Raw genomic sequence first — 27,710 nt, forward strand, 5'->3', positions numbered from 1 at the left:
GAGGCTTCTTCACACTTACACTGCTGTGTGCCCCATCCAAACAAGCAAGAGGGGTTATCACAGTTCAAGGATGCATTCCTTACAGACAAAAGTACTTGGGAATGTGGAGATGGGGCAATGAGGGGTGTGGTCCGGGGAGAGGCCCAAGGACCAGGAAGAAAGGTCTGACGGGTCACATTTGGTCCCTGGGGCTGAAGTGCCCGACCCCTCATGTAGTAGTAAATGTTCCTGTGGCTCAGGATGACAAACCAACTCCTGCCCCCACCAGCTCGCAGCTGCACAAACAGGAAAATGTGCCCTCTTCTTCTCTCCCTGCCTCGCAACACGCAAACCGGGGTTGTTCACCAGCTGGCGTAGAAGAGGAATTCTTTCCTCATCCCAGACATTGCGACTGTCGTGTTTTAATGGAGAACAAGAACCTATCCGCCGAATCTTTGTTAAAGGGGGATAAAGAAATTGGCTTTCTTTCATAAGTTCACCCCACCCAAAACCGTCCTAAGAAAGTCCGTCCACTCTCTGCATGCGCCAAGCGGCCTGTATCCTGTTAGACCTTCAGCATGTGCTTTTAATTACTGCAGTATTAGCAACAACAGAAAGAGCTGAGAGAGGGAGTTAGCTTGAAGCAGAAACACACACACACTCTCTCTCTTTTTGTCTTGCTTCCTTTCTCAACTCCCATCTTCTGCTTTTGGGAGGTGGGGGGGGTAGGGGGGGCTTTTTCTCTCTCTCTCTTCATTTGCTGCACGTCTCCATACCACCGGCTGCTTTCTGACCGAGGGAGGCAAGCATCACTCCACATCCTTTTTTGGTTGGGCGCAGAGAGGAAGTTTATTGTTTTAGCAGCCCTGTTTCTGGAGCTATTATTTATCCAAGTGGATTCGAGTGTGCTTGAGAAAATAATTGTCTGTTTTCCTTTCAGCTCCTCATATGAGAATTTTATTTTATTTAAGGAAGAAGGCGGGGGGAGGGGGAGAGAGAGAGAGAGCAAGAGAGCACAGCAGCCAAGCCCAAGTCCCGCAATCTGATAGTGGCTGATTGTGCGCAGCTCTGGTGGTGCGGTCACAAGTGCCTCTGTGCCTAGCAATTAAGCGGCATTAGCTTCAAACTGCTGGAAACTCGAGGTGACTCAGTGTTAGGATGCAATTGGCTCGATGTGCTGAATGGCACTGGATCAAAGTCAAGCCTGGCTGGGTTTATACAGAAGTCAGCTCTCTATGTTCACATCCACACCACATATATATATATATATATATATATATATATATATGCCATAGAGCATCATCATCAACAACAACAATGGGTGCTGGGAATTGTAGCTCTCTGAAGTCAGGACCGTTAGGGTTCCCAGGATTTTCTATGACTGTTCAAGCAGTATAATAGTGCATTAAATGTGTGGTGCGGATCTGGCCTACCAAGGGAATCACACTACACTCTCCTCTGTTTGGCTGATGAACAGTTCCCTTCTTTGATGGAGATTTCAGTTTGGTTGGTTTCCTCCCCCCCCCCTCCTAATCCTCACATTGTTAGGAGGGATATTTCCAGCCCTCGCTCAATTAGGCGATGACTTTATTGTTTGGCTTTGTGTTCCCAAGAGGTCAGCGCAGGAGGGTGATCAGAGCAGAGCCCACGTGTTGCAGAACTTGTAGCTGAAAGTTGTTGTACGGTCTCTCCACCCCTTGTATTCCTCTTGCAACGATCATCAGTTTGGAAGGGACGTCAGAGATCACCTAGGCCCCATCTGCGCTATGCATTTAATGCAGTATTATATTACTACTTTAAACAGTCATGGTGTCCTCCTAAAGCAGGGGTCTGCAACCCGCGGCTCCGGAGCCGCATGCGGCTCTTTTACATCTTTGCTGCGGCTCCAGGGCGGATACTAGCGAGGGGAGGAGGCGCATTGTGCGCCCCGACACTCCCCACTGTGGCGGGCGCTGTACTGGCTGTGATGTCGCATGGGGGCGGTGCGTGCATTAGTCACGCACCGTCCCGACATCACCTTCCCGCCCGCTCTCAGATCGTGGCTCCGGAGATATATTTGTTTTAAATGTCGCAATGGTTTTGCGGCTCCCAGTTGTTGTTTTTTCTTCGGAAACGGGTCCAAGTGGCTCTTTTTGTCTTAAAGGTTGCAGACCCCTGTCCTAAAGGGAACCCTAGGAGTTTGCTAAGGATGCTGAGAGAAGTTAGGAGACCGCTGTTCACCTCATGGAGCTACAATTCCCGGAGTAGCTTAACAGTCAATTCCTCTGCCCAGGAAACTCTGGGAATTGTAGCACTGTGGGGCAATAGGGGTCTCCCCAAAACTCCCTGCACCCTTAACAGTTTGCTTGGATAAAAGAATCAACTGAGTAGTATCCCCTGCACCTAGTGGAGGTGATGGGAGAAGGGGGGAGTGAGAGATATCATTTTCCCAACAAAATGTTGTGGTTTAGCCTTTGAATGCAATGAAAATGCAGTTTATGGCAGAACTTTACCTCAACTTGTAGAGCACAGGTTTTACATGCAAAAGATTCTGAGTTCAATTTTTGGCGTCTTTAGGTAGGGCAAAGTTACAGACTTCCCCTGCATGTGAAGACAGGCTCTGGCAGATTGAGTGGATGAGAATGATATAGTGGTACCTCGGTTTTCGAACATAATCCGTTTTGGAAGTCCGTTTGAGTTCCGAAACGTCCGAAAACCGAAAGTGAAAGCCTCAAAACACAAGCCTCAATACGGAAAACTCAAAATGGAAGCCGCGTTTCCTGTTCGAGTTCTGAGGCGCGTTTGAAAACCGAGGCACTTACTTTCGGGTTTTCAGTGTTCAAGTTCCAAAATGTTCAAGTATGGAGGCGTTCGAAAACCGAGGTACCACTGTATAGGGTCCAACAGTCAAGAAGATGGTTACTGCCCATGCTGTAGAGGAAAATGAGAGGCTGATGGGAATTCTCAACCTTGGAAGGTAGCCCATCTAGGAGTAGAAAAGCTCTGATCCTAAACCTCTTCTGTCTTGCGGATGTACTCATTTGTGAGAAAGGCTTTGGGAACAAACCCCAAGGAAAAATCTGTATCTGCTACCTTGTTGGATATATTCAGGAGAGGAAAAGGCTAAGGAGTAAAGCTTACAAAAAACCAGAGTGAAGTCCCTAAGACATCTTGTACACCTTCTTTTAGCACCTCCTGCAGCCAAACTGTTGCCAAACATCTTGCTATGCTTTCCTTTGGACCACACCAGTGAGGCTGAGAGGAGGGGACTTGTCTTCTGGCAGCCCAGAACCTCCATATATACTGCCCAGGCTTGCGCCCTGGAGAGGACACTTCAGTGCTGCTAATGTTTGTTGTTTAGTCATTTAGTCGTGTCCGCCTCTTCGTCACCCCATGGACCAGAGCACGCCAGGCACTCCTGTCTTCCACTGCCTCCTGCAGCTTGGTCAAACTCATGCTGGTAGCTTCAAGAACACTGTCCAACCATCTCGTCCCCTGTCGTCCCCTTCTCCTTGTGCCCTCCATCTTTCCCAACATCAGGGTCTTTTCCAGGGAGTCTTCTCTTCTCATGAGGTGGTCAAAGTCTTGGAGCCTCAGGATCTGTCCTTCCAGTGAGCACTCAGGGCTGATTTCCTTCAGAATGGAGAGGTTTGATCTTCTTGCTGTCCATGGGACTCTCAAGAGTCTCCTCCAGCACCAGAATTCAAAAGCATCAATTCTTCGGCGACCAGCCTTCTTTATGGTCCAGCTCTCACTTCCATACATCACTACTGGGAAAACCATAGCTTTAACTATACGGACCTTTGTTGGCAAGGTGATGCCCACAACAGCAAAGGATGGGGGCAAGGGATGAACTCCCATGCATGGCTTATAAAACCCGAGTTTACAAAACTATGGATGAACACTGCTGGTAAAAAGCCGTTTCCTCTGTTCTCTACAATGGAAGATCTACTTTGCGGGAAAGGCAAGCTGATGTCCTGCGTCTGCGAACTGTTTAATCTCAATAAAATAAAATGAATATCTGTCCAATGTCTGGGCAGCTTATCACTCGTAGTGATCCTGCAAGCAAAGTAAGGATGCATCTTTTATTAAGGACTGCTTGTTCATGTGGGAATGACCATGTATCTCAACCAAGCTATTATTAGCAACAACAGTCACTACACCCCAGAATTAGTGGGCATTTCTTTCCACCAAAGCCCAAACCGAGATGTGCTATTTTGAAACCTTGGGATGTTGTGTGGTGTTGGCAATGGAGGAAGAGCAGTGACATAACAAGAGCACTGCCCAATCCAAGCAGAGGTGTTCCATCTACTTCATCATTCTGCTTCTGACAGCAGGGCCACATCTACACCATACTGTGGATGCCAGACCTCTGTAATCCCTGGGTCCAGCAAGTGCTAAAAGCTAATCAAGGCAGGCTAGCATCTGAACTCCTGGGCCTGGCAAGTGTTAAAACAAGCCAGGCTAGCTTCCTGATGAAGCAATTGCCTAGTTGATGGACCACTAAGGGGGGGGCCTATGGGACTCATGACCACTGGATGTAGTGATGACTTAGATGATTTTAAAAGGGGATTATACCAGGGGTAGGCAACCTAAGGACCGTGGGCCTGATGCGGCCCAATCGCCTTCTAAATCTGGCCCGTGGACAGTCCGGGAATCAGTGTGTTTTAACATAAGTAGAATGTGTTCTTTTATTTAAAATGCATCTCTGGGTTGTTTGTGGGGCCTGCCTGGTGTTTTTACATGAGTAGAATGTGTGCTTTTATTTAAAATGCATCTCTGGGTTATTTGCATGTTCAGACCCAGAAACCTTCCCCCTAAATAAATTCACACTTGACTCAAATTTTTGGTTTGGTTTTTGGCAGAATTTAGGCCACAACTTTATTGATTACAGAAAGTGACTGGTTGCATAGGCTCTGGCTTGACTAGCTCCATGCCATGCAGATAGCGCTGACCCAGGGTTCCAGCATAGGTCAGCCGAGGGTGAGCACCTGGAAAAGCGGAAAGCCGGGAACAGGCTACCTCCACCACCCAAATGTCCCCCTGGACTCAGGCACAGGCTCAACCCTCTCTCAGGGGTTGACCAAACCATCGAGTCCCTGAATTCCTTTAACGGAATACCCTTCACATAGGGATGGCGAGAGCGTTCTCCCATCCCTATCACCTGAACCAGTGCCTATCCACAACCTTACAAGTTGTGACGATTTGCTATGTGGCAGGCGAAACCCAAATGGCAACAGCCAATCAGACAAGTGGGGGAAATTCCTGCTGTGCCCCTGTCCCAAGGACAGACGACACACGGCGGCTTAGCAAGGTCAAGTGCAAAGTCCTAAAAGTAGGGAGAGGTGGGTGGGTGTTCCGAATGCAGGCACTGAAAGAGGAAGCTCTAGGTCCCTCAAACCATTTGGACTGCGTCCCATTGGCCAGATTGCACCCAGCTTCGAGGGACCTACCAATCGGGTGTTGTGGCTGACCAATCGTTCCCACCCACAACACAGGGGGTCAGTTGTCCAGGTCTCACCGCAGTACATGCCCTCTTTAAGGGAGGGCCCAATTTGTGGGGCATAGGAATTCGTTCATCCCCCCCCCCCAAATATATAGTCTGGCCCACCACATGGTCTAAGGGACGGTGGACCGGCCCACAGCTGAAAAAGGTTGCTGATCCCTGGATTAGACAAATTCATGGAGAGGACATGGCTATTCCCACCGTGACTCTGGGAAGCTGGCCTGCAGGATCTTTAAGCATTTGTAAGTTTGATTGTTTATTGCTAACACTCTCTTGCCTAGGATTGCTTGCTTCCTGCAGTGTCAAATGTTAATTGGTGTGGTTTTTAGCTGGTTCCCAGCCACTCTGAAAGCAGGATCTAAATTGAAGAAGTAAACCAGTTCAAGGAAAGGGTGGTGTGTTCCATTTGGTTGCCTGAGGCAAAACAGGAACACGCTGCTGTCTCCCTAACTTGGGTTGCGTGGCACCGACCATAGAGCAGAAGCAGTGATGACGAGTCCCAGCGAGAACTTGCAAGATCTTGCTGAAGTCTCACAAGATCTCATGTGCTCAAGATTTCTTCAAGATCTTGCCGGAAGCCGACGCTGCTTCTCTACCAGGGGTTGAGGTGGCAGGGCAGATGGGGGTGCCCCAAAAGGGCACTGCCTTTGGATGTCCACTGCCTGAGGCAGCTGCTTCACCCTGCCTCCTGAGCGGGCAGGCCCTGATGGAGGGCCTGAAGAAATTTAGGGTTTGTTGAGCAGATTGCCCTTTTCATAAAAGACATCTGCACCACCATTTAGATCCTGCCCTCTGCCATGCCCAGAGAGCAGATGCAGCCTGGAACACCCGAACTGTCCTCCAGCAAGGGAAATGGTTTTGGTTTTCAAGTGAGGCAGGCTGGATGCTGCTTCTGGCAAGCCCACTGTCCTCATACCCCACCCCAGAAAAAAACAAAACTTCTTCTTCCCTTTGCAACATTGGGCCTAGTCCTAGGCCCAACCCAACCTGGACAAGTCCTGTGTAAATAAACATAACAAGAAGCTAGTCAATAACAGGAAACCAGCTAAGCAGAGCAGGCGGGAGACCCGTTTAGACAAGGCCCTGCAGCCCAGAAAATTTGTGTCCTGGGTCTGCTCTGTGATTCTGCCCTGCTGTTCATAGTAACAAGAAATTACTAGGGATGTTAATTACTAGCTGCTGAAATTAGGTAAAGAACGACTCCATGCTCATTTTCCAATCTTAAAACCGACACCAGTTTATGATATTTTTTTAAATTAAAAAAAAAAGCGTCGTGGAAATGTACCAGCATATTAGTGTAAATTTATCCTACTTTACACAGCTTTGTCTGTTCTACACATTTTTGCAATGCATTTTAATTTACACTTTGTCCTAGTATATTCATTTTTGTACACGTTACTTGGCTGGAGGACTGCACTGCAAAAATTCAGGGAACTGGATTTCAAAGGATGCCTGTGTTTCAGTTTCCCGATTGCTTCAGGGAATGCCAGTTAGGTCAGTTTGACTTTAGTTGCAAACTGAACTTAATTTCTTCCACGTCCTTAGAATTGACTAGTTTTGGGGAAGGGTCATGTGGGAAGAATAAGGAATTATCTCCTTGTCTTATTGTGCATTTTGCTTTAGCTCACACTAGGAGTCTGCCTGCCAGATGGGGACTTCTCCAGCTGCCATTCCTGGGGTCTGAACTGGTGATGACTAACCAAGAAAGGGATCTTGGGGCTTATGGTAGAGAGTGATAATAAAACATTGCCCCAATGTGGGGCAGCTGTGAAAATGGAGAATCCCATGCACTGAATTGATTGGAAATAGAACTGCCAGTATCTTGAATCTCTCAAGACTTATGGAAATTTTTGGTGTTGGCCACATTGGAATAATGGGTACGATTCTGGTTGGTTGTGGCTAGGGTTATTCTGCCCTTTGATCGTCATGCAGCACTGTTTCCTTTCTGCTGCAGTTTGTATTCTGCCACAAACTGCATTATTCGTCTCACTGTCTGCTGTGGTGAAATTACACAACTTACGTAATTTATGCAAATAGTTAAATAAATTACATTGTTCTGCCCTTTTCATTTCAATGAAAGGTACAAACAATGGCAATTGGGTGTGTGGGGGGGAACATAATCTATTAGATATCATTTACGAACTGAAAGGAGCAACAACAGAGTATATACCTATCATTTTTTACTAGAGTGATTTCTGTTCCAATTGCGGGGCAAATTTTTGCTCCCATTTCTGTCAGAATTCTCCAACATCCTTAGTTGTGTCTTCTGAGTAAGGATACAGGATACTGGAATGGAGGAACGACTGACCTGTTGGAATCTCTGGTTGTAGCACCTGGATGGCAAACATCGTGGCTGAAAGTCATAGTTCTATAACTTAATCTTAGAAACCGAAGCTAAGCAGCAAATTTGACATGTCTGTGGAGACCCATGAATGAATCCGACCCTGTGGTGTCTTTTCCTGTGAAGTAGCTGGATATTATGAACATAGGAAGCTGCCTTATAGACCTTTAACCCATCTAACTCAGTATTGTCCACTCAGCACTAGACCTTTGGGGTCTGGAAATGCAGTGCCCTCTGCATACAAAGCCATGAAGCTCAGTAGATAAGGGGAAGAGCTTATCAGTAGAGGATTTTAAAAGCACACGCACACAATCCTGACTCAGTGGAAACAGGAACTGAATGCGGCCCTCCATGCCTTTCTATCTGGCCCTTGGAATTCCCCATAGTCCACACAGCTGCACTGCCTACTGGCCCTGCATTTATATACCCTCCGTTATGGTTTGTTTCTGGCTGAAATGTGCCCTTGAGCCCTGGCTGTGCTTCTCGCTTACCTGGGTGGGGAGGGTAGAGCGAGCTCTGCATTATTAACTAGCCTACTGCATGAAAGCAGGATTTGATTCATTCCTCTGCCCATGTTTGCAACTGGCCCTGCCCACCACTGGCATGTGGCCCCTAGAAGGGTGCGAGTGTGGCCCCTGGGCTGAAAGATGTTCCCCAGCTCTGGTCTAGAACTACATCTGCCAGGCATCAGCCCAGAAACCATGCCTCTGCCTTCTTAAAAGGACTCCATTAAGGAAAGCCTTGCTTGGGGGAAGAAGGAGGAACCGTATCTTTGCACGCAGGAGGCTTGGAGCTCAATCCTCGCTCTTGACTCTCCAGTTCAAAGTCTCAGGCCCCAGGGCTGGGAAGGAACTCCTCCTCTGCTGCTTGCAAGAGCAAATGACCTCCATGGTCAGTAAAACTGCATAGAAGTTGCAAGCCAAGAGGGGACATAATAAGTGCATTCTGACCTCCCCTCCCCGACTCATTCTGCTCCCCCTCCTGTCCTGCCTGCAAGATAAGAGGATGGGTGGACGGATCCGGGAAGGAAATGCTGGGTCTCCATCCTCTCTCGCTGCCTTGGACCTTTTTCAAGGCACAGGCAGGATCTGTCTCTGCGCTGACGCTTGGCAAACCCGACTTGGTGTTTTGTTTTGTTTAAATCTCCCCCCACCTCTTCTCCCCCCCCCCCCACCTCCGGCTCCATTTTGTGTTCCAAGTGAAATTGCATCTGATGTGTCTGAGTCTCTTTTGAAAGTGGGACTGCTGAGGCCCCTTAATTGTTTAGGCGCCTTGGAAAGAAAGTTTCCCCATTGCTGCTGTTATCTTTCAAGTCCATGTTTTTTTGATTAACATAGTTCCCCTTTTAAACAAATGAGCCAAAATCCTGCGTGCTTTCTCTCTCTTTCTCCCTCCCTCTCTCTCTGTGTGTTGTCACACAAACGGAGACCCCACAGGCAGATGCTGGAAACGGATAGGCGTAGGGTAGCGTTCCCAACCTGGTGCCCCTAAGGTGCTGCTAGACTCCTGACTCCCATTAGCGCTGGTCAGTGTGGCCCCTGGTAGAGCAACAGGTCAGGGGTGAGGGTTTAGTTTCAGTGTGCAGTTTGACACAAAATCTGGAGTTTGGAGGAAAACTGGTGCTTTTGGACAGCTGATAATGTGCAGCTTGAAACATGGGAAGGAAACTAGGCATGTTAGGCGTGTTGTGTTTGCTAACTGTTTACATGACAGGGACAACATGTTCACAGATTGTAGCCTGTATAGCTCAGTTGGTAGAGCAAAAGAATCTCAATCTCAGGGTTATGCGTTTGAGCCCCTCATTGAGTGAAAGGTTCCTACATTGCAGGGGGCTGGATTAGATGACAGTTGTGGTCTCTTCCAACTCTGCAATTCTATGAATCTATGAAATTATATAGGGTGGCACTGTGGGTTAAACCACAGAGCCTAGGACTTGCAGATCAGAAGGTTGGCGGTTCGAATCCCCGTGATGGGGTGAGCTCCCGTTGCTCGGTCCCTGCTCCTGCCAACCTAGCAGTTCGAAAGCACGTCACAATGCAAGTAGATAAATAGGTACCCTCCAGCCGGAAGGTAAACAGCGTTTCCGTGTGCTGCTCTGGTTCGCCAGAAGCGGCTTAGTCATGCTGGCCACATGACCCAGAAGCTGTACGCCGGCTCCCTCGGCCAATAAAGTGAGATGAGCGCCGCAACCCCAGAGTCGGCCACGACTGGACCTAATGGTCAGGGGTCCCTTTACCTTACGAAATTATATAAGGGTGGAATGTACTGCTTTAAACAAACTGCCATATAAACCACCTCATCCTCACTTTCATCTGCAGACCCATAATGCTTTGCCATATCCTTCTATACCATCAAAGCCCTCATTGTTTTGTGGCTGCTACTAACTGAGAAAAATTCATAAATGAATTGTCAGTGTCAATGGATATTAGTTAGGCCTGTCTGCTACGGAGAAACCAACCCCAGGTACAGGGTGTAAGCTTAATGCAGGAGCAAAGTGTTGCTATGCTTAGCTCCCCCTGGGTTTTTCCGGTGTGGGGTGTCTGATGGGGAATTTGGTGCAGCTAGAAAAATCTGCTTTTTACAAACCTGCTGGGGGAGATGAATTTGTGGAGTCTCAGTGGAGTTCTTTCTCCCAGCCTTGCAACCCTTTTTAGCCAGTTCTCTTGCTTAACCTCCATGCAGGTCATAGAGCTGCCTGCCCTTATTTTGTTTAGCCCCTGCTATCTGCACCTCTAACCCTACTTGACACTTTGGCCTCATAAACATTGCTGGGGTGGGTTTTGTTTACTGCCAAAGTCAATGCAGCTGATGGCACAAAAGCTATTAAGGTTCTGGTAACCGATCGGCTGAGGCTTAATGCAAGGCAAAGGGGGCTTCCAGAATGCCGCTGCTTTCGGGTGGGGATTCAGTCACATACTGGCACATCCAGGCTGCACTATTACTGTTGATGGGGTGGGGTGGGGGCATCTTGTACAACAAACCAGCTTCCCCTAAAGACCTGACTTTTTGTGACTAAGAAACTGATGGGAAAATGCACCGGATTTTTTGGGTTAACACTTTGACTCTGTGCTGTCTAACCTCCCTGCAAACCAATCAGAATGAATGTTCATTAAATAGTCGGTTTCCCTGCAAACAATTCAGGATAGTGCTCAATGAAAAGTTTGTCTGGAAGCATCCCAATATGGTGCTCCTGGCAACCTCTAACCACCACCTGCAGTATTGCATCCCATACTCCAGCTGCAAGAATCCTTCCACTGGTCTGCACAGACAGCAAAAAATGGCAATTGCATGGCTTATTTGACTCATCTTATTGACTGGGTAGCTCAGCTGGTTAGAGCTTGGTGCTGATAACACCAAGGTTTCAGGTTCAATCCCTATATGGAATAGTTGCCTATTCTTGCATTTTTGGGGGGTTGGACTAGATTATCCTTAGGGTCCCTTCCAGCTCCACAATTCTGTGATACTATGAAACAGTGGAAGAGGGTTTGTGGGGAGCTGAGGGATATCCAAAGCTACATCTCTGATGAAGAATACAAGGGGGGAAATGGTCTGAGCTTGAAGCTTTAGTGGGAATGAGAGGGTCAAGGATATTCTTTCCAAGCCATAAAGATGCAGATTCCTTCTCTTGGATGCTGGCAGCAGATCAGTCAGGATGCTGATTTTTATCTCGGCTGCCTAGGTCCTTGCCTTTTTTGGGAGGTGATCTGGATGTTATGGCAGAAACTTGGATCACCCAAAGTTATCTAAAAACCAGGCAAAGCTTTCACTTTCCACCTTGTGAACATGTCTTCCCATCTGTGTATGCAGCGGTACACCTGGTACATCTGTTCTCTGTTTTCACTGCAATGGCTGGATTGCTGAGCATTCATGGGGTGGGGCAGCTTTCAGATAGTGGTGGGGAACCTCAGGCCCAGGGGCCAAATGCCTGGCCTCTGGGTCTCTGCACAAGCCATGCTCCTCACCACCTTCCTTGGCTGAAAAGTGCCCTTGAACTCTGATCAAGACTTTTGCTTTCCTGGATGGAGGACATTTGTGTGTGTGTGTGTGTGTGTGTGTGTGTGTAGAAAGTGTACAAAGGGGAAATTTACATTCGTGGTGTTAAGTTGTGGGTGAACATATCAAACGACACAGCGATTCTTCAAACAGCTCTTGTTTATTCACAGGCCAGAACAGAACTGAACTGAACTGAAGGGTTCAGCCAGCCTGCTTATATAGAACTCCACTAGAACGCAATAGTAACAATTTTCTGTAACTATCCAATCACTGAACGTCACTTTCAATCCCTTATTTGCATATGTGGACCTGAGTGAAAACTATCTACAGTATCCCCCTGCTGGCCCAGGGTGAGAAGTTCAGTACATAACACATGGCTCCACTCACTTTTGCCTCTGGCGCCACCCATTTCTGGCATGTTGCCTCCCCCCCAAGTGGGTCGCGCAGGAGGGAACCTGGTGTTCCGCCTGAAGAAGTTTCCCTATCCCTGCTTTAAGAGGGTGATATGGATGCACAAGTGATTTGTTTAGCTATCCAAAGCTGACTTTAACTGAATAAGGTGGTTGCTCTATAACTCTTGCCGTTTTTAGCTGTGGCCCTCCTGATGTTCTTGGACTCAAGCTCCCATCGCCCGTGACCTTTGGCCACGCTGGCTGGACCTGAAGGGAACTGGAGTTCAACAACAGCTGGAGGGCCACAGATTCCCTGGACCTGTCAGAGTGGGTGCAAACCTGCTGGCCACACCCATCCCTTGCCAATGCGTCTGCTTGCCACATACCTTGGTCAACAAGCATTCAATGCTGGTGCTAAAAGAACTGCGTTTGCACAGGGCTCTTTCAGTCTATTTGGGGACATTGGCCAATCCGGCGAAGGAGCCCTTGACAGGCGCCACCCCTTTCTTACTAATGCTGAATGCGCAGCTGCCAGGGGGCATGGTCAGCAAGGGCTTCCTCTACATCCCTTCTTGTGTTTTTTGAATGCATGTGAAGGTTCATTTGCAGAGTGTCTTCCTTCATTACTCATTTTAGATCAGAAGTGTGCATGCATTATGCTCCTGAAATGCCACTGTGTGCTCTAACACACTACTAAACTGTGGAAGATCTCTTCATTTGAATTTAAGGTGGTCAAGAAAGGCACTCGTGCGGTTCTGAAATTGTGGTTAGTAGTCATTTTGTAGCATTCTGGACTTTGGGAAGGAGTTCAGCCATGGAGCATTAGTTTTTCATGAAGAAGGTCCCAGGTTCAGACTCTGGCTACAGCTGGGAGAGAACCCAGCCTGGAATCCTGGGGATCTGCTGCCAGCCAGGTTAGACAAGACTGAGGTAGATGGACCAATGGTCTGATTCAGTCAAAAGCATCTTCTGATGGCTTCCAAGGGAGCACCTGAAGGCAAGGGACTGGCCCTTTTTATTCTGCTGGCTCAGGGAAAAGAGGATGGGAGGTAACTTGGCCTGGCTGGGGGGTGGGCACGTTCCCTGGCCTGTGTTCGAATGACCCAACAAAGGAAGATGTTTTCACAGTCTGGCGATAGGCATAACTACGCATGTGTCAGCGGCAAAGGAAGTACTTAGCATAACCAATAAGGGGGAAATAGAGGTCAGGCTTTCCTATTGTTCAGAGAGGAAATTCCATCTGCAGTTGCCAGACAGGACACCACCTATTGCCAGCTGCTCTGGGGCCATGCATAGTTTATATATTAAGATACATGCTGCAGGCACGTGAAGTTGAAGCTGGGCCAATCGCGACTGGCGAGGGCTGGAACTTGGTTGGCAGAGCAAGCAGAAGATCTTGGGTTTGATCCCCAGCATCTCCAGGCGGGGCTGGGAGAGACCCCTGTCTGAAAAACCTGGAGAGCCTCTGCTTGGTCACTGTAGACAATATAGATCAAGATGGACAAAGGGTCTGGTTTGGTATAAGGCAGCTTCCTTATATCAGAAAAGGAATAGGCTCCCAGAGCAAATGTTTCTTCTCAGGGGCAGGAAACCTCCCCCCCCCCGAGATCCACATTCTCTTGTGGAAAGCCTCACGGGGGCCACCAATGGTCAGGGGCCAAAGGCAAAACTGGGCAGAGCACTGGATGTGACTTATGTACAATAGGTGGCATTCCAGCCGCGCAAAGAGGAAGAGGCTTCTACACTCTCATGCACACATCTCCCCATCTTCTTCCTAGGCAAGCTATAGAGGCATTTTGTCAGCTCATGTACACAGTTCAAGAACAGCTTAAGGAAGGGGTGGAGGAGGGCCAGTGATCTGTGCAATCTGGACAGGCTGGGGGGAGCTGGGAGGGTCAGAGAGAGTGAGTTATGGTGGGCCACATTCGGCCTTCAGGCCTCAGGATGCCCACTCCTGCTTTATATCTAGGAGGTGTTTTTTGGCCACCCTCCTCCTGGAATAAGTGTTTTGCTTTCAATTGCTGCTAGCAGAGTTTGTATTTAGTGACCCTTTATTACATGGGGTTGAAGCCTGTAATCACCAATGTGGGGCCTTTAAAGTAATAAATATCATTTTTGTCTCCACGCATACCTGAAAAACCGTTTTCTCGAGTGCATCTTTAAAACGCCCTGTGGCAGCCACCCGTATTACCTGCGTGTATCTTGTCAGATTTTTCTGTAGCTGAGAGTAGGAAAGCCCCCACCCTGAACCTTCCTAGTACAACCCAAAAGCCGGTTGATGGGAGCCAAGGTTGTTTCCTCTGGGATGACCCAAGGGGATGGCTTCTCTCTTTGCACAGTGACGCAGTGGCATCGCTGTGATGGCTGCCAAAGAGCCTATTGAGAAAGTCCCCTTGCTTAAAAGGGTGATGTTGAGAGTCTGAAGTGGCTTCTGACTGCAAGCTGTCTAAAGCTCAGGGGCTGCTTGATGGCCCTCGCTGGTGGAAGGCAGTGTCTGCGAGGGCTAATTGCTCATTAAAAAAGCTTTTAATGAGCATCTGGGAGAATTGGTGGCGGCTCTTCCTTTCTCCCCCTCCTTTCAGCATGGCTGCCTTCCTGCTCGTTGGGCCTGAGGCCAAAAGAAGGCCCTTTTTGTGGTCAGCTAAACTGTTTACTTTGGGACAAAGAGGTCTGAAAAGCCCTCAGCCCTGGCTGCTGCCAAAATGCTGAACTCGGACGGGGACACTTGAACTGCAAGCTTGTGAGATGAAGGAACTCTGCTGGACAGAGAGCAGATCTCAGCAGCGTGGTTGAGCAGAGCGCTTTGGCATATGGCTGGATGTGTGGAGAACTAGCATTGAAGCACCCTGAGGACTAGCTGCCTGGAAATGGTTTTTACCTTTCTGTGCCATACAATTACAGTTAATGTTGTTAGCCCCTCTTATATGAATTTTGAAGAACACCAATGTGCACTAACCAGATGTTAACAAGGTATTCCTCAAGGGCAGAATAAGGAATAGTGATTTATACCAGGTGCAATTAGAAGGAAAACAGGAGTCTTCCCGCTTCACAAGGACAGTGGGAGAGTATACATGTAGCACATTGTGCATTGGCTTTACCCCATCACAATTTGCCACCACACGATTGGGGAAGCACTGTAGCTCAGTGGTACAGTATCTACCTTGCATGCGGAAGGACCCAAGTTGCATCTTCAGGTAGGGCTGCGAGAGACCCATGCCTAAAATCTTGGAGAACTGCTGAGCTAGATGAACTGGTACCATTGATGAACTACCATTGACTTGGTACAATGGACTTTCCCCTGCCCACTCCTGAACTAAGGTGCCGGCAGCAGTGCTATGGTAGAAAAGATGCTGGAAAGGCAGCGAAGGACTTTTAAGCAGACCTGTTGAGATCCTTCCTCTCTCATAATATAGAACCCTTGGTCATCCAGGGAAGCTTCGTGGTGGGAGATCCAGGGCAGATGAAGGAAACTACTTCTTCACACATAGTTCAAGTGTGGGATTCCCCACCACATGAGGCAGTGATGGCTGCCAGTTTGGATTAAGAGAAATTCATGCAGAAGGAAGGTATCAACGGGTGAGTCATGGTGGCTCTCTGTTACTTCCAAGCTCAGAGGACAACAGCTGCAAGGGGGCTTTCCTTCTAATTATGCTAGCTTTTTAGTTGATTATCTTGTGTTTCTTCCAGCATCACTGAAAGAAACCGAGATCTTGATTTATATGTCCATTTATTTCAATGTAATTGGTTAATTAATCAGTAAATGGGATACAGGGCAGGCAAACTTTTACTATTTTAAATGATCACATCCTTTTATTTATAAAAGAATTATGGTACATATTGCAATAATTTATATTAATATAGTAGCATATCCTTATCTAGATAATAGATCTCTAGCCAGTTAAATTCAACAAACAGAAGGTAATATTTTCCCAGCTGAAATAGTAATAGAAAGGATTTAAATGAATGAATAAATGAAACAACAATATATAGGATAAAGGAAATTCAGATTAGTAATATTAGCCACATATGCACAATAATAATGAGTGGGAACACCACTTAGCATAAATTTGGGGGGAAGATAAGAAAACTGTAACATTTTTTACAGTTCTGAAACCTTTTTGTAGTTCTAGGGTTCCAGAGAAAGAAGAATTGGGAGATGTTGATAGTTTTAAACCATTAGAAAATGTCTAACCTTCTGAGAGACAAATTGTTTTCAAAAATCCAACCTGAGAGTAAAACACAAATCCATCTCTGATCCATCTGGGCCTGTGAGCAGCCTCTTCCCGTCCTTTGCCGATGGATTTGCACCCCCCTCCCTGCACTGCGGTGCCCATCCAAGCCCCATTGAACTAACTGCATGAATCTTCTGGGCTGAATGGGCAAGCTCACCCTCATCTGGGACCACCATTTAGGCACAGATGCTAATGACAACCGTTGGCTCGGGGACAAGACTATAAAAATACTTTGAACCTTGTATACATTAGATGGCAACAGGCCACCCAGACATAGTTTGAATTCCTCAACTGCAACGTCTCTGTACTCCAATCTGTTTCCATTCCTCACTGCTTTACAAGTGTACATTATATTTTGAATGGAAACCATGAGCAATAAGCATTTAAAACCACCGCCACCGCTACGAGCATAAGCATTCCCAGCAGATGTGTGTTGAATGCGGTAATGGATACAGGGGAAGTACTGGGTGGGATACATTAATATGTGCTGGGAGTGTGTAGTCCAGGCTTTGCCAAACTGGTGCCCACCAGCTGCTTTGGATTACAGGTTCCCATCAGATCCAAGTAGCATGACTGTGCTGCCTGGGGCTGATGGGTGTTGTAGTTCCCAATAGCTGGACAACAGCTTGTCAATGAAAGTCAACCAATCAATTTTATTGTGTATAGCAGGCGTAGGCAAACTCAGCCCTGCAGATGTTTTGGGACTACAATTCCCATCATCCCTGACCACTGGTCCTGTTAGCTAGGGATCATGGGAGTTGTAGTCCCAAAACATCTGGAGGGCCGAGTTTGCCTATGCCTGGTGTATAGCCAAAGGCCTTTACAATGTACAGCAGGGGATGAGAGCAAGACTTTCCTCTGAAATCACACAACATGACCTGTAAAAGCTGACAGCATAAAGATTTACAGCATAAAGTTTTAAAACCAGGAAGCACTGACATATCTAGACTGGAGCTTCTTAGTTGTCAATGGCTGTTGGAGTACATTAAAAAGACCGTTCAGTTTTAAGAAGACCCTTCCTCTCTGCTGGGCATTCACTGTTCAGCCTTATAGAGAAGTCTGTGTCTGTTGTTCCTAGTTCTGTGGCTGCAAAATGTTGCTATGGATCACTCTTCTGCTGACGTGGAAGCAAACATCTGGAAGAGCACTTTGCAAATTGGCCTATATATAACTGTTAAGTAGCTGGGTGGGGCATCTTCCTATAGACTGCTATGCTGTACATTTACCCTATAGCCTTTGTACCATTCCCTACTCTCCTGCCCACCCTTGCTAACTGGGGTGTGGCTAAGGAAACCATCACTAAAGACCACACACCTAGTCCACCCCTTTAAGCCCTAGATGCTTGGTTAACACAGGATGAATAACCTCTCTCTCTCTCTCTCTCTCTCTCTCTCCCCTCCTTCTTTCCCCAGGATTTTGAGCAACAACAAGATAGCAACTCTGAAGAATGGCTCTTTTTTCGGACTTCGTGCTCTCGAGAAGCTGTAAGTGCCATTGTGTACTCTGGGCAGTTCTGGGCCCTTAATGAAGGGCTGAGGAATTGGTGACCAAAATACAACAAAACTGAAGTCTGGGCTGTGTGTGTGTGTGTAGGAATTTTAATTGCCACAGCAAGAACGAGAGTGACTTGAGAGAGAGAATGTGGAAGCTGTTACATTTTGGAATTCTTGGTAAAGCAAATGAAGGATGCGTTTGAGGCCACAGCTTCAAAGATCTGTACTGCGCAATGAGTCTGAACTGTTGTTTATGTGGTTCCTTCCAAGTTGCTGGACTGTATCCCACAAAAGGTTGTGGTGCAATAAATTAAGTTGTGAGCCTTTTAGGTACCACAAAACACTCTGCCCGCCCGCCCCTCTTATATCCTGGGTATCAACCTGGGAGTACAGTGGTGCCCCGCAAGACAAATGCCTCGCAAGACGGAAAACTCGCTAGACGAAAGAGTTTTCCGTTTTGGAGGTGCTTCGCAAAACAAATCTCCTATGGGCTTGCTTCGCAAGACGACAATGTCTTGCGAGTTCCTGCTGGTTTTTTTCCCTTTCCCCCCCTTTTTCTAAGCCGCTAAGCCACTTATCAGCTGATCCAATAAGCCGCTAAAAGGCGCTAATAGCGCTAATAGCGCTAATCCGCTAATCCGTCAATGGGCTTGCTTCGCAAGACGAAAAAACCGCTAGACGAAGAGAATCACAGAACGGATTCTTTTCGTCTTGCGAGGCACCACTGTATCATGTGCTGAAAGTTCATTGTCCAAAAAACCAAGGGGTCAGCTGGACATGATGCCGAGCCATCGTGTAGATGGCAGATTCCCAGTGATGGGAGTGCATGGTTTGGGGTGAATTGCAGCTTATTTTGGCATACAAACACCAGCCCTTTATTCAGGCTGCTTGTGCCCTCTGTGGAATTCTTCCTACTGGACCAACCTCTACCGCTTCAGAGAACAACTTTGAACATAGAATTGTAGAGTTGGAAGGGAGAGCCAAGGGTCTTCTAGTCCAACCCCCTGCAATGCAGAAATCTCAACTAAAGCATCCCTGACAGATGGCCATCCACACTCTGCTTAAAAACCTCCAAGAAAGGAGAGTCCTTCACCTCTCATGTGAGACTGTTCCATGCTTTTACTGTCAGAAAGTTTTCCCTGATGTTTAGTTACAATCTCCTTTCCTGTTTGGACAGCAGCTAAGATAAGTACCCAATCTAAATCACACACACCCCTCAAAAAGCAACTGGACCCCTCCAAACCGGGGGTTTTGCGATAGTCTTCTGTTGATGCAATAATAGTCCTTTACAGTGGCACCTCAGGTTACATATGCTTCAGGTTACATACGCTTCAGGTTACAGACTCCACTCACCCAGAAATAGTGCTTCAGGTTAAGAACTTTGCTTCAGGATGAGAACAGAAATCGGGCTCCGGCGGCGCGGCAGCAGCAGGAGGCCCCATTAGCTAAAGTGGTGCTTCAGGTTAAGAACAGTTTCAGGTTAAGAACGGACCTCCGGAACGAATTAAGTACTTAACCCAAGGTACACTGTATTGGTGGATTTATACTGGACCATTCACACACAATTCCATTTTACTAGTTGTTCTGTACCGCTTCCCCATTTGTTGTTGCAATAATCCTGTCTGGAGGTGGGGACTATTGCACTACAGAGCAACAAAAATGGAACAACAACAACAGTGTTTGAGGTGTGAAGAGTTGCAGGGGTTCATTAGGAAGTTACAGGACACGCATTGACGGGAAGCAAAGCAGTGGGCCCACTCCAAAAGTTTGTTGCAAACACAAATGGTATTGAAAGCATTGTTGTGTGCAACTTCCCCAATACCATACTGATCACAGATCATCGTGAGTGCATGATAAACAGGATGTTTGAAGGGGCCCACTGCTGAGCCCCCTGGGGGAAAGCACACACACAAGCACATTGCAGGTGTTTTCCTACTCTAGCAGAGGTTATGGCAGCTGTGGGAGGGAGTGGTAGATCAGGGAAATGGCATGCAGCAAAGGGGTTAATCTCCCCTCCCTCAGCACCGGTGCTCCGATCCAACACCTCCCCACCCACTTAGAGGCAGTTGATTAAAACTTTTTTTAAGAACCAGGGAGATCCGCACATGGATCTACCACATCTGCTTCGACTCAGAGATGTGCAGAATTAATCCAGAGTGAAGTAGACTGGGGCAGGCTGTGCTCTAAAAGAGATCAGCCTTGGTCTTCTGGCAGAGGGGAAGCAAGAGGAGACCAATCTGTGGGGCCCAGTCTGAAAAGCAACATTGTCCCCTCCAACAAAGTCAGCTTTCTTATCTCCTAATGAAAGGCATCTCTATGGCTCAAGGCTTTCATAAGGAGAGATTTATGTGTTCGTGTCCCCAAATCATATGGATTTCATTGGTAGGTAGGTATGGCAGGGGATGGGGGGTAGAATATACTGAGGAGTTTTTGTTCCTAGACACTGAGCATAAGCTAACCTCTTGTGTACCACCAGCAAATATGCGACTGTGGCTTGATATATTATTGAATGAGATTTTGAAAATGCATCTTTTCATGGCCTGGGCTGAAGCGTGCAAGTGAAGTAGAGAGAGATCGGAACTGGTACAGTTCCAATAGTGCACAGTCTGCTTAGGGAAAATCCAGCCCCGCCCCCACTCCCCCCCACCCCCTGCCCTAGGAGAAACGCTGCTGCAGACCTGTGTTAAGACCCCTGCCGGGTAGGCATATATAACCCTGCCTAATAAACCTCTTACCGTATTTTTCACTCTATAGGACACACCAGACGATAGGACGCACCTAGTTTGGGGGGAGGAAACAAGAAAAAAAAGTTCTGAATCCCAGAAGCCAGAACAGCAAGAGGGATCTGGCTTCTGGGATAGCCTCTTGCTGTTCTGGCTTCTGGGATAGCCACTAGGATAGCTGGTCTAGCTTTGTGCGAAGCCTCCGCAGGGCACGGGGAGCCTTCATCCCCGTGCGCAGCGCAAGTTCCCGCTGCACTCCAAAGGCTTCAGGTGGCTATCCCTGAAGCCTTTGGAGCACAGCAGGACCTCACACTGCGCTCTAAAGGCTTCAGCGAAAGCAACGCGTAGCCTCCGCGCTCTGGAGGCTTCGCGTTGCTTTCGCTGAAGCCAAGGAGCCTGCATTCGCTCCATAGGACGCACAAACATTTCCCCTTAATTTTTGGAGGGGGGAAAGTGCATCCTATAGAGCGAAAAATAAGGTATATATTCGTGCCTTTATAGAGCCTGCATGGTGTAGTCAAGTTTCAGGGAGATAGGGCTGAGAGGGAATAGATAGGCTTGCTGCAGATTGGTCATAGTGCTATTGTTGTTCTGCCAGTTGTTGTTGTTCTGCCAGTGAGTCTTGGGGAGGACCGCTCCCCCTGAAAGCCCATTCTCCACCTTGGGCCTGGGGGCGGCCCCCATACTCCACCTCAGCATATAAGGCTCCAAGGAGGCCTCGCGACATCGCTGCTGCCGCTTTGCCGGTGAGTCTTGGGGAGGACCGCTCCCCCTGCAAGCCCATTCTCCACCTTGGGCCTGGGAGCGGGCCCCATACTCCACCTCAGCATATAAGGCTCCAAGGAGGCCTCGGGACATCGCTGCTGCCGCTTTGCCGGTGAGTCTTGGGGAGGACCGCTCCCCCTGCAAGCCCATTCTCCACCTTGGGCCTGGGAGCGGGCCCCATACTCCACCTCAGCATATAAGGCTCCAAGGAGGCCTCGGGACATCGCTGCTGTTGTTCTGCCAGTGAGTCTTGGGGAGGACCGCTCCCCCTGCAAGCCCATTCTCCACCTTGGGCCTGGGGGCGGCCCCCATACTCACCACCGCCACAACTCTAAGGACACTGCTGCTGCAGCAGCAAATGTTTAAACGTTTTATATTTTTTAAAGTGTTTTAAAAGTGTTTTTACTTATTACTTTGTTGTATCACCAGAAACGGTGGTTTTTTATCCATGTATTTTTATTTTGTTTTGTTTTATTTTGGGTTGGGATGGTTGTTGAGTGGGGTGGGGATTGGTTTTGTTTTGGGGTAATTGTTTCTTTGTTTGTTTGTTTGCTTTTATATTTTGTAAATGGAGGCGAGTATGAGGCCTGGGATTCCTACTGTGGAGGGGCGAGGGAGGTATGGCGGTGGGGGCAGATGTCATAGGCGAAGGGGATCGAGATACGGATATGCTCGTACCCCTTCCAATCTGCGCCCCATCCCGAGAGACGAGGGTAGGGTGAGCAAGGATTACTCACCTCCGTCACTGGTGTTGTGCAATGCCAGGTCTATAGGCAACAAAACCGCCACCCTGCGAGATTTCATCATCTCGCAGGGGGTCGACCTGGCTTGTGTGACGGAGACCTGGGTGCGCGAAGGGGATACTGTTACCTTACGAGAGATGGCGCCCCCGGGTTTCTCCGTCCTCCACCAGTCACGGACTGTGGGCCGGGGGGGAGGGGTGGCACTATTAATCCAGGAAGATTGTTCTTTCAGGGCTCTACCACCGCCATCGATCCCCGGCATTGAATGTGTTGGCCTAGTGTGGGGCTCCGAGGTGAGCTTGGCTGTCTGGCTGATGTACCGGCCACCTAGCGCACCAGCAGCCACCCTGTCAGGCCTGCTGGAGGCGGTGGCCGGCTGGGCCTTGGAGTTCCCTAGCCTATTGGTATTGGGGGACTTCAACATCCATGCCGATGCCACTCCCTCCTCACAGGCTCTGGACCTGGTGTCTTCCATGGCGACACTAGGGCTCTCCCAGTTTGTTTCGGGCGCCACACATCAAGCAGGCCACACGCTGGATCTGATCTTTGGCGTCGGTATAGATGTGATCATGTTTCCTTCGATGAAGGTGCCATGGTCTGATCACTACGCTCTGAAAGCCAGGATTGACGTTCCACCCCCACCCTGCTTAGGTGGTGAGCCGATTTGGGCTCGCCCGCGGAGGCTGATGGACCCTGATAGATTCCGTCAAGCCTTGCGGGACCTTTCTCCCCCTGGCGACTCATTGACTGAGCTTGTTGAGGGCTGGAATACCCAGCTCCTGGCAGCCATCAATGAGATCGCACCTAAGCGCCCTCTGCGACCCCGCAGAAACCGGGCTCCCTGGTTTACTGAGGAGCTCCGGAAAATGAAGCGGGACCTCAGACGGCTAGAGCGAGTATGGCAGGGTGCCCGTGACGGAGCCTCAAGAACATCTTATAGGGTTTTTATGAAAACCTACGAGATGGCAGTGAAGGCCGCTAAGAAGTCCTACTTCTCGGCCTCCATTGCATCCGCTAGCTCTCGCCCGGCACAATTATTTAGTATAATTCGGTCTTTAACGTCCCTCGAAGGACAGCCAAATTTAAATAACAATTCGACACACAGCTGTGAGGCATTTGCGAGCTTTTTTGCGGAGAAGGTCCTGTCGCTCCGCCATGACCTCCCTGCCAATTTGGATACAATAAAGGAACTGGAGGCCCCTCGACTGTCCTCGGGTCCAGTATTGGACCACTTTGACCGGATATCCCCAGCCGATGTGGACAGACTCCTCCGAGCTGGAAAGCCCACCACTTGTCCTCTCGACCCGTGCCCGTCTTGGCTGATTAGAGCGTGTCCAGACGAGGTGCGGGCCCCCCTGGGGGATATCATCAATTTGTCCCTTGGCACCGGGACATTCCCAGGGGAACTGAAGGAGGCAGTGGTGCGTCCGCTCTTAAAGAAAACATCATTAGATCCCTTAGATCTATCCAATTACCGCCCAGTTTCGAATCTTCCATTCCTGGGTAAGGTGATTGAGAGAGCGGTTGCTGAACAGCTTGGTAGGTTTCTGGATGAAACATCGGCTCTGGATCCATTCCAGTCTGGCTTCCGCGCTGGTCATGGGACCGAGACGGCTCTGGTCGCCCTAACAGATGATCTTCGTAGACAGCTGGATCGAGGCGGGTCGGGGCTGCTGATTCTTCTAGATCTGTCAGCAGCTTTTGACATGGTTGATCATGAACTTCTGGACCACCGCCTCGCCGACGTGGGGATCCAGGGCACAGTCCTTCAATGGCTGCGCTCGTTTCTCTCTGGTCGGGGACAGAGGGTGGCGCTTGGGGGGGAACTGTCATCCCGCCACTCCTTGGTGTGTGGAGTGCCTCAGGGTGCGATTCTCTCCCCGATGCTTTTTAACATCTTTATGCGCCCCCTCGCCCAGCTTGTCCGGAGTTTTGGGCTGGGCTGCCATCAGTATGCTGATGACACCCAACTCTATCTGTTGATGGATGGCCATCCTGACTCGGCCCCAGACACACTGATCAGATGCTTGGAAGCTGTGGCTGGATGGTTACGTGGGAGCCGGTTGAAGTTAAATCCTTCGAAGACAGAGGTCCTCTGGCTGGGACGGGACGATATGGGATTGAGGGGGCAACTCCCATCTCTTGCGGGGGTGCAATTAGTGCCAGCACCGTCCGTTAAGAGTTTGGGTGTAATCTTCGATACCTCCCTCTCCATGGAGGCGCAGATTGCAGCTATAACAAAGGCGGCATTTTTTCATCTCCGCCAAGCTAAGCAGTTGGCTCCTTACCTCTCTCGCCCTGACCTAGCCACTGTGATCCACGCGACGGTCACCTCCAGACTGGATTATTGTAACTCGCTCTACGTGGGGCTGCCCTTGAGACTGACCCAGAAACTCCAGCGGGTGCAGAATGCCGCAGCAAGACTCCTTACGGGGTCTTCGCTGCGGGATCACATTCATCCGGTGCTATACCAGCTGCACTGGCTCCCGGTGGAGTACAGGATCAGGTTTAAGGTGCTGGTTTTAACCTTCAAAGCCCTACACGGCCTAGGACCCTCGTATCTACGGGACCGCCTCTCCTGGTATGCCCCACAGAGGAACTTACGGTCCTCAAATAAAAACATCTTGAAGGTCCCAGGCCACAGAGAGGTTAGGCTGGCCTCAACTAGAGCCAGGGCTTTTTCGGCTGCGGCTCCAACCTGGTGGAACGCTCTGTCACAAGAGACAAGGGCCCTGCAGGACTTGACATCTTTCCGCAGGGCCTGCAAGACAGAGCTGTTCCACCAGGCCTTTGGTTAGGGCACAGCCTGACTCCCTCCTTTGGCAATCTTTACAATACTTTAGTTTATGGTTGCCATCAATTGTGATTTTAATTAATTCTTATGATGTTTTATAATGTTGCACTATTTTACTGTTGTTAGCCGCCCTGAGCCCGGCTTCGGCTGGGGAGGGCGGGATATAAATAAAATTTATTATTATTATTATTATTATTTACACTTTTAAAAATAAATAGATGAATTGATAAATAAACCCAGAACAAAACAGTGTAAATGTGGCACATACGAGACATCTGCAACAGGGACGCTTTCTGTTCTGAAAGTACGGTATGCTGATAAAGAGCACTGGTCTTCAACTGGTGGGTCAGGAGTGGACCTGCTAGTGCAGGCATAGGCAAACTCGGCCCTCCAGATGTTTTGGGACTACAACTCCCATCATCCCTAGCTAACAGGACCAGTGGTCAGGGATGATAGGAACTGTAGTCTCAAAACATCTGGAGGGCCGAGTTTGCCTATGCCTGTGTTAGTGGGTCACTCACTGTCTGATCCAAGGTGCGTCACAACACGAGTTCTGCCACCATGCCAATGTATGGGCAAAAGGTTAAGAAAACGGGTTGCCAAATGCATCTTTGAGTTAAAAGTAGGTCCTGGGTCCGAAATAGTCGAAGACACTTGATTTAGCATGTTGAATTTTAGACAGGGAGTCCTGTGCTCAAGCATCAGGTCAAGCGACGATTATTGGGTGACCCTGAGCCTGTTGACACGCACGGTCTCAGAATATTATTCTACCTTGTTGTGAGGATTGTTATGAGAAATCAAGGCACAGGAGGGAGACGTACAGAGCCCTGGGTACCAGGAAGGAAGGAAGGAAAGAAAGAAAGAAAGAAATATAATAAATACATTTGGAATGGGGAGGGGGGCAAAATGGTTTCCCAGCTACTGTTAAAGAGGACATGCTTGCATCGCTCAGGCTGCAAAGGCCTGGATTTATTTGATGCTGCTTCTTTGTTTCATTCTCCTCCCCCCACCCCACTCTTATTTTTTTTATTTTTTTGAAGTTGTGGGTCATCCCCACCCCTTGATCCTGGCACAAAGCTCTCATTAATGGCAAGGGATTACTGCTCCCCCAAGGGCGAGGCGGCAGCTGGAGGAAATAGCTGGAGAGCTGGTCCTCAAGAGAGCCCTGCCTGTCTTGGGGCTTCCAAAGCGATAGTTTTAGCAAATGGACACTCATGACTCTTTCAGGAGAAAGAGAGATTCCGCCCCCCCCCAAACACCATTTCCTCTCTCCCCAGCTTAGAGCTTGCTAGGCAACCCTTGAACTTGACTCCTGAGCGTGTTCTTTTAAAACCAGGTTTCCTCCTCCCACTTTTTGACTGCCAACCTGGAAAACTGTGTCTAATTGGGTTGGACCCCGGGGTGCTGAAAATCTCTTTAAAGTCTCATTGTTCTGGGAGCCCTGAACAAACAGCCAGGCCTGATCCCAGCCTGCTCAAGGCGGCATTAACCCCGCGGTCACCTCTGGAATGTTCAAATTACGCTGGGAGACCGGAGCTGTCAGTCAAGGGATGCCTTGGCTGCCCCACTGCCCTCTCCGCTCTGGATTGCGGCTTGTGCATGCCAGAAGCAGCGCTCTGTGTAGCTCAGTGGGGGTGGTGGAGAAGGAGGGGTGAAGAAAAGGATTGCGCGAGACCAGAGATGTCGTCCTATCCTTGTGGGATTGCGTGGCAACTGCAGAGAGAAAAGTAGGCACTGGTTCATTGGGGAAAGGAGATGTATGCAGGTATGGGTGAGATCTGATTCCGTTCACATTTAAAGGCAGGCCTACTTCTAATTGGGACGCAGGTGGCACTGTGGGTTAAACCACAGAGCCTAGGACTTGCCGATCAGAAGGTCGGCGGTTCAAATCCCCGCGACGGGGTGAGCTCCCGTTGTTCAGTCCCTGCTCCTGCCAACCTAGCAGTTCAAAAGCACGTCAAAGTGTAAGTAGATAAATAGGTACCGCTCCGGCAGGAAGGTAAACGGCGTTTCCGTGTGCCACTCTGGTTCGCCAGAAGCGGCTTAGTCATGCTGGCCACATGACCTGGAAGCTGTACGCCGGCTCCCTCGGCCAATAAAGCGAGATAAGCGCCGCAACCCCAGAGTTGGCCACGACTGGACCTAATAGTCAGGGGTCCCTTTACTACTTCTAATTGGCACTTTCTGAAACAATACGTGGACCAAAACACAGTCATCTTTTGAAAATGTGCATTTTTCCGAATTTTGCAATGCAGTTCTCAAAACATCAAACGTGTACACAAAAATGCATATGCCAGGGCAAAATGTGCATAGAAATGCACATCTGCTCATGATAATTGCTCACAAATATGCACTCTATTAAGGTGAACTGCGTAGAGAAATGTGTATATTAGAAGAAATTCGCACTAAAATGCTGATGAATTTTCCTGCAGACTTAAAAAAGAAAAAAGAAACATTTCAAACTGATGTGGGAAATGTGCAGGTTTGAACTCAAGATTGGAAAATGAGAAACTGTAATTGATAGATTTGGGCATCCCTAGTCACATGGCTTAATATCTTTTGGCTGCCCTCAGCAACATTTAAGAACAAACATCTTAAAGCCTTAAAAAAAATATTTTTTCCATCATGCGTTGTTAATGAAAGCGCATATCTCTCTCTGTGTATTAAATTAGTTTGATAATAATTAACTATATTGAATCTATTAGTTGTGTATTTAATTATATATAATATAATTATATGCAATAATTATATATGCAATAATATTAAATAT

General features: G+C 48.5%; 1 protein-coding gene across 1 annotated transcript in view; it reads left to right on the forward strand.

Annotated features, from left to right (window-relative positions):
* Nucleotides 1-27,710, forward strand: part of ADGRA2 (adhesion G protein-coupled receptor A2) — a 115,524-nt gene that overhangs the window by 19,361 nt on the left and 68,453 nt on the right. The window contains exon 2 of the mRNA XM_083480359.1: nucleotides 17,835-17,906. Within this exon, the coding sequence (XP_083336485.1) occupies nucleotides 17,835-17,906 (72 nt within the window). The remainder of the gene's footprint in view (nucleotides 1-17,834; nucleotides 17,907-27,710) is intronic.

The sequence above is a fragment of the Podarcis liolepis genome (genome assembly GCF_965112155.1).
Source record: "Podarcis liolepis genome assembly, chromosome: 16".
In the NCBI taxonomy this organism is placed as follows: domain Eukaryota; kingdom Metazoa; phylum Chordata; class Lepidosauria; order Squamata; family Lacertidae; genus Podarcis; species Podarcis liolepis.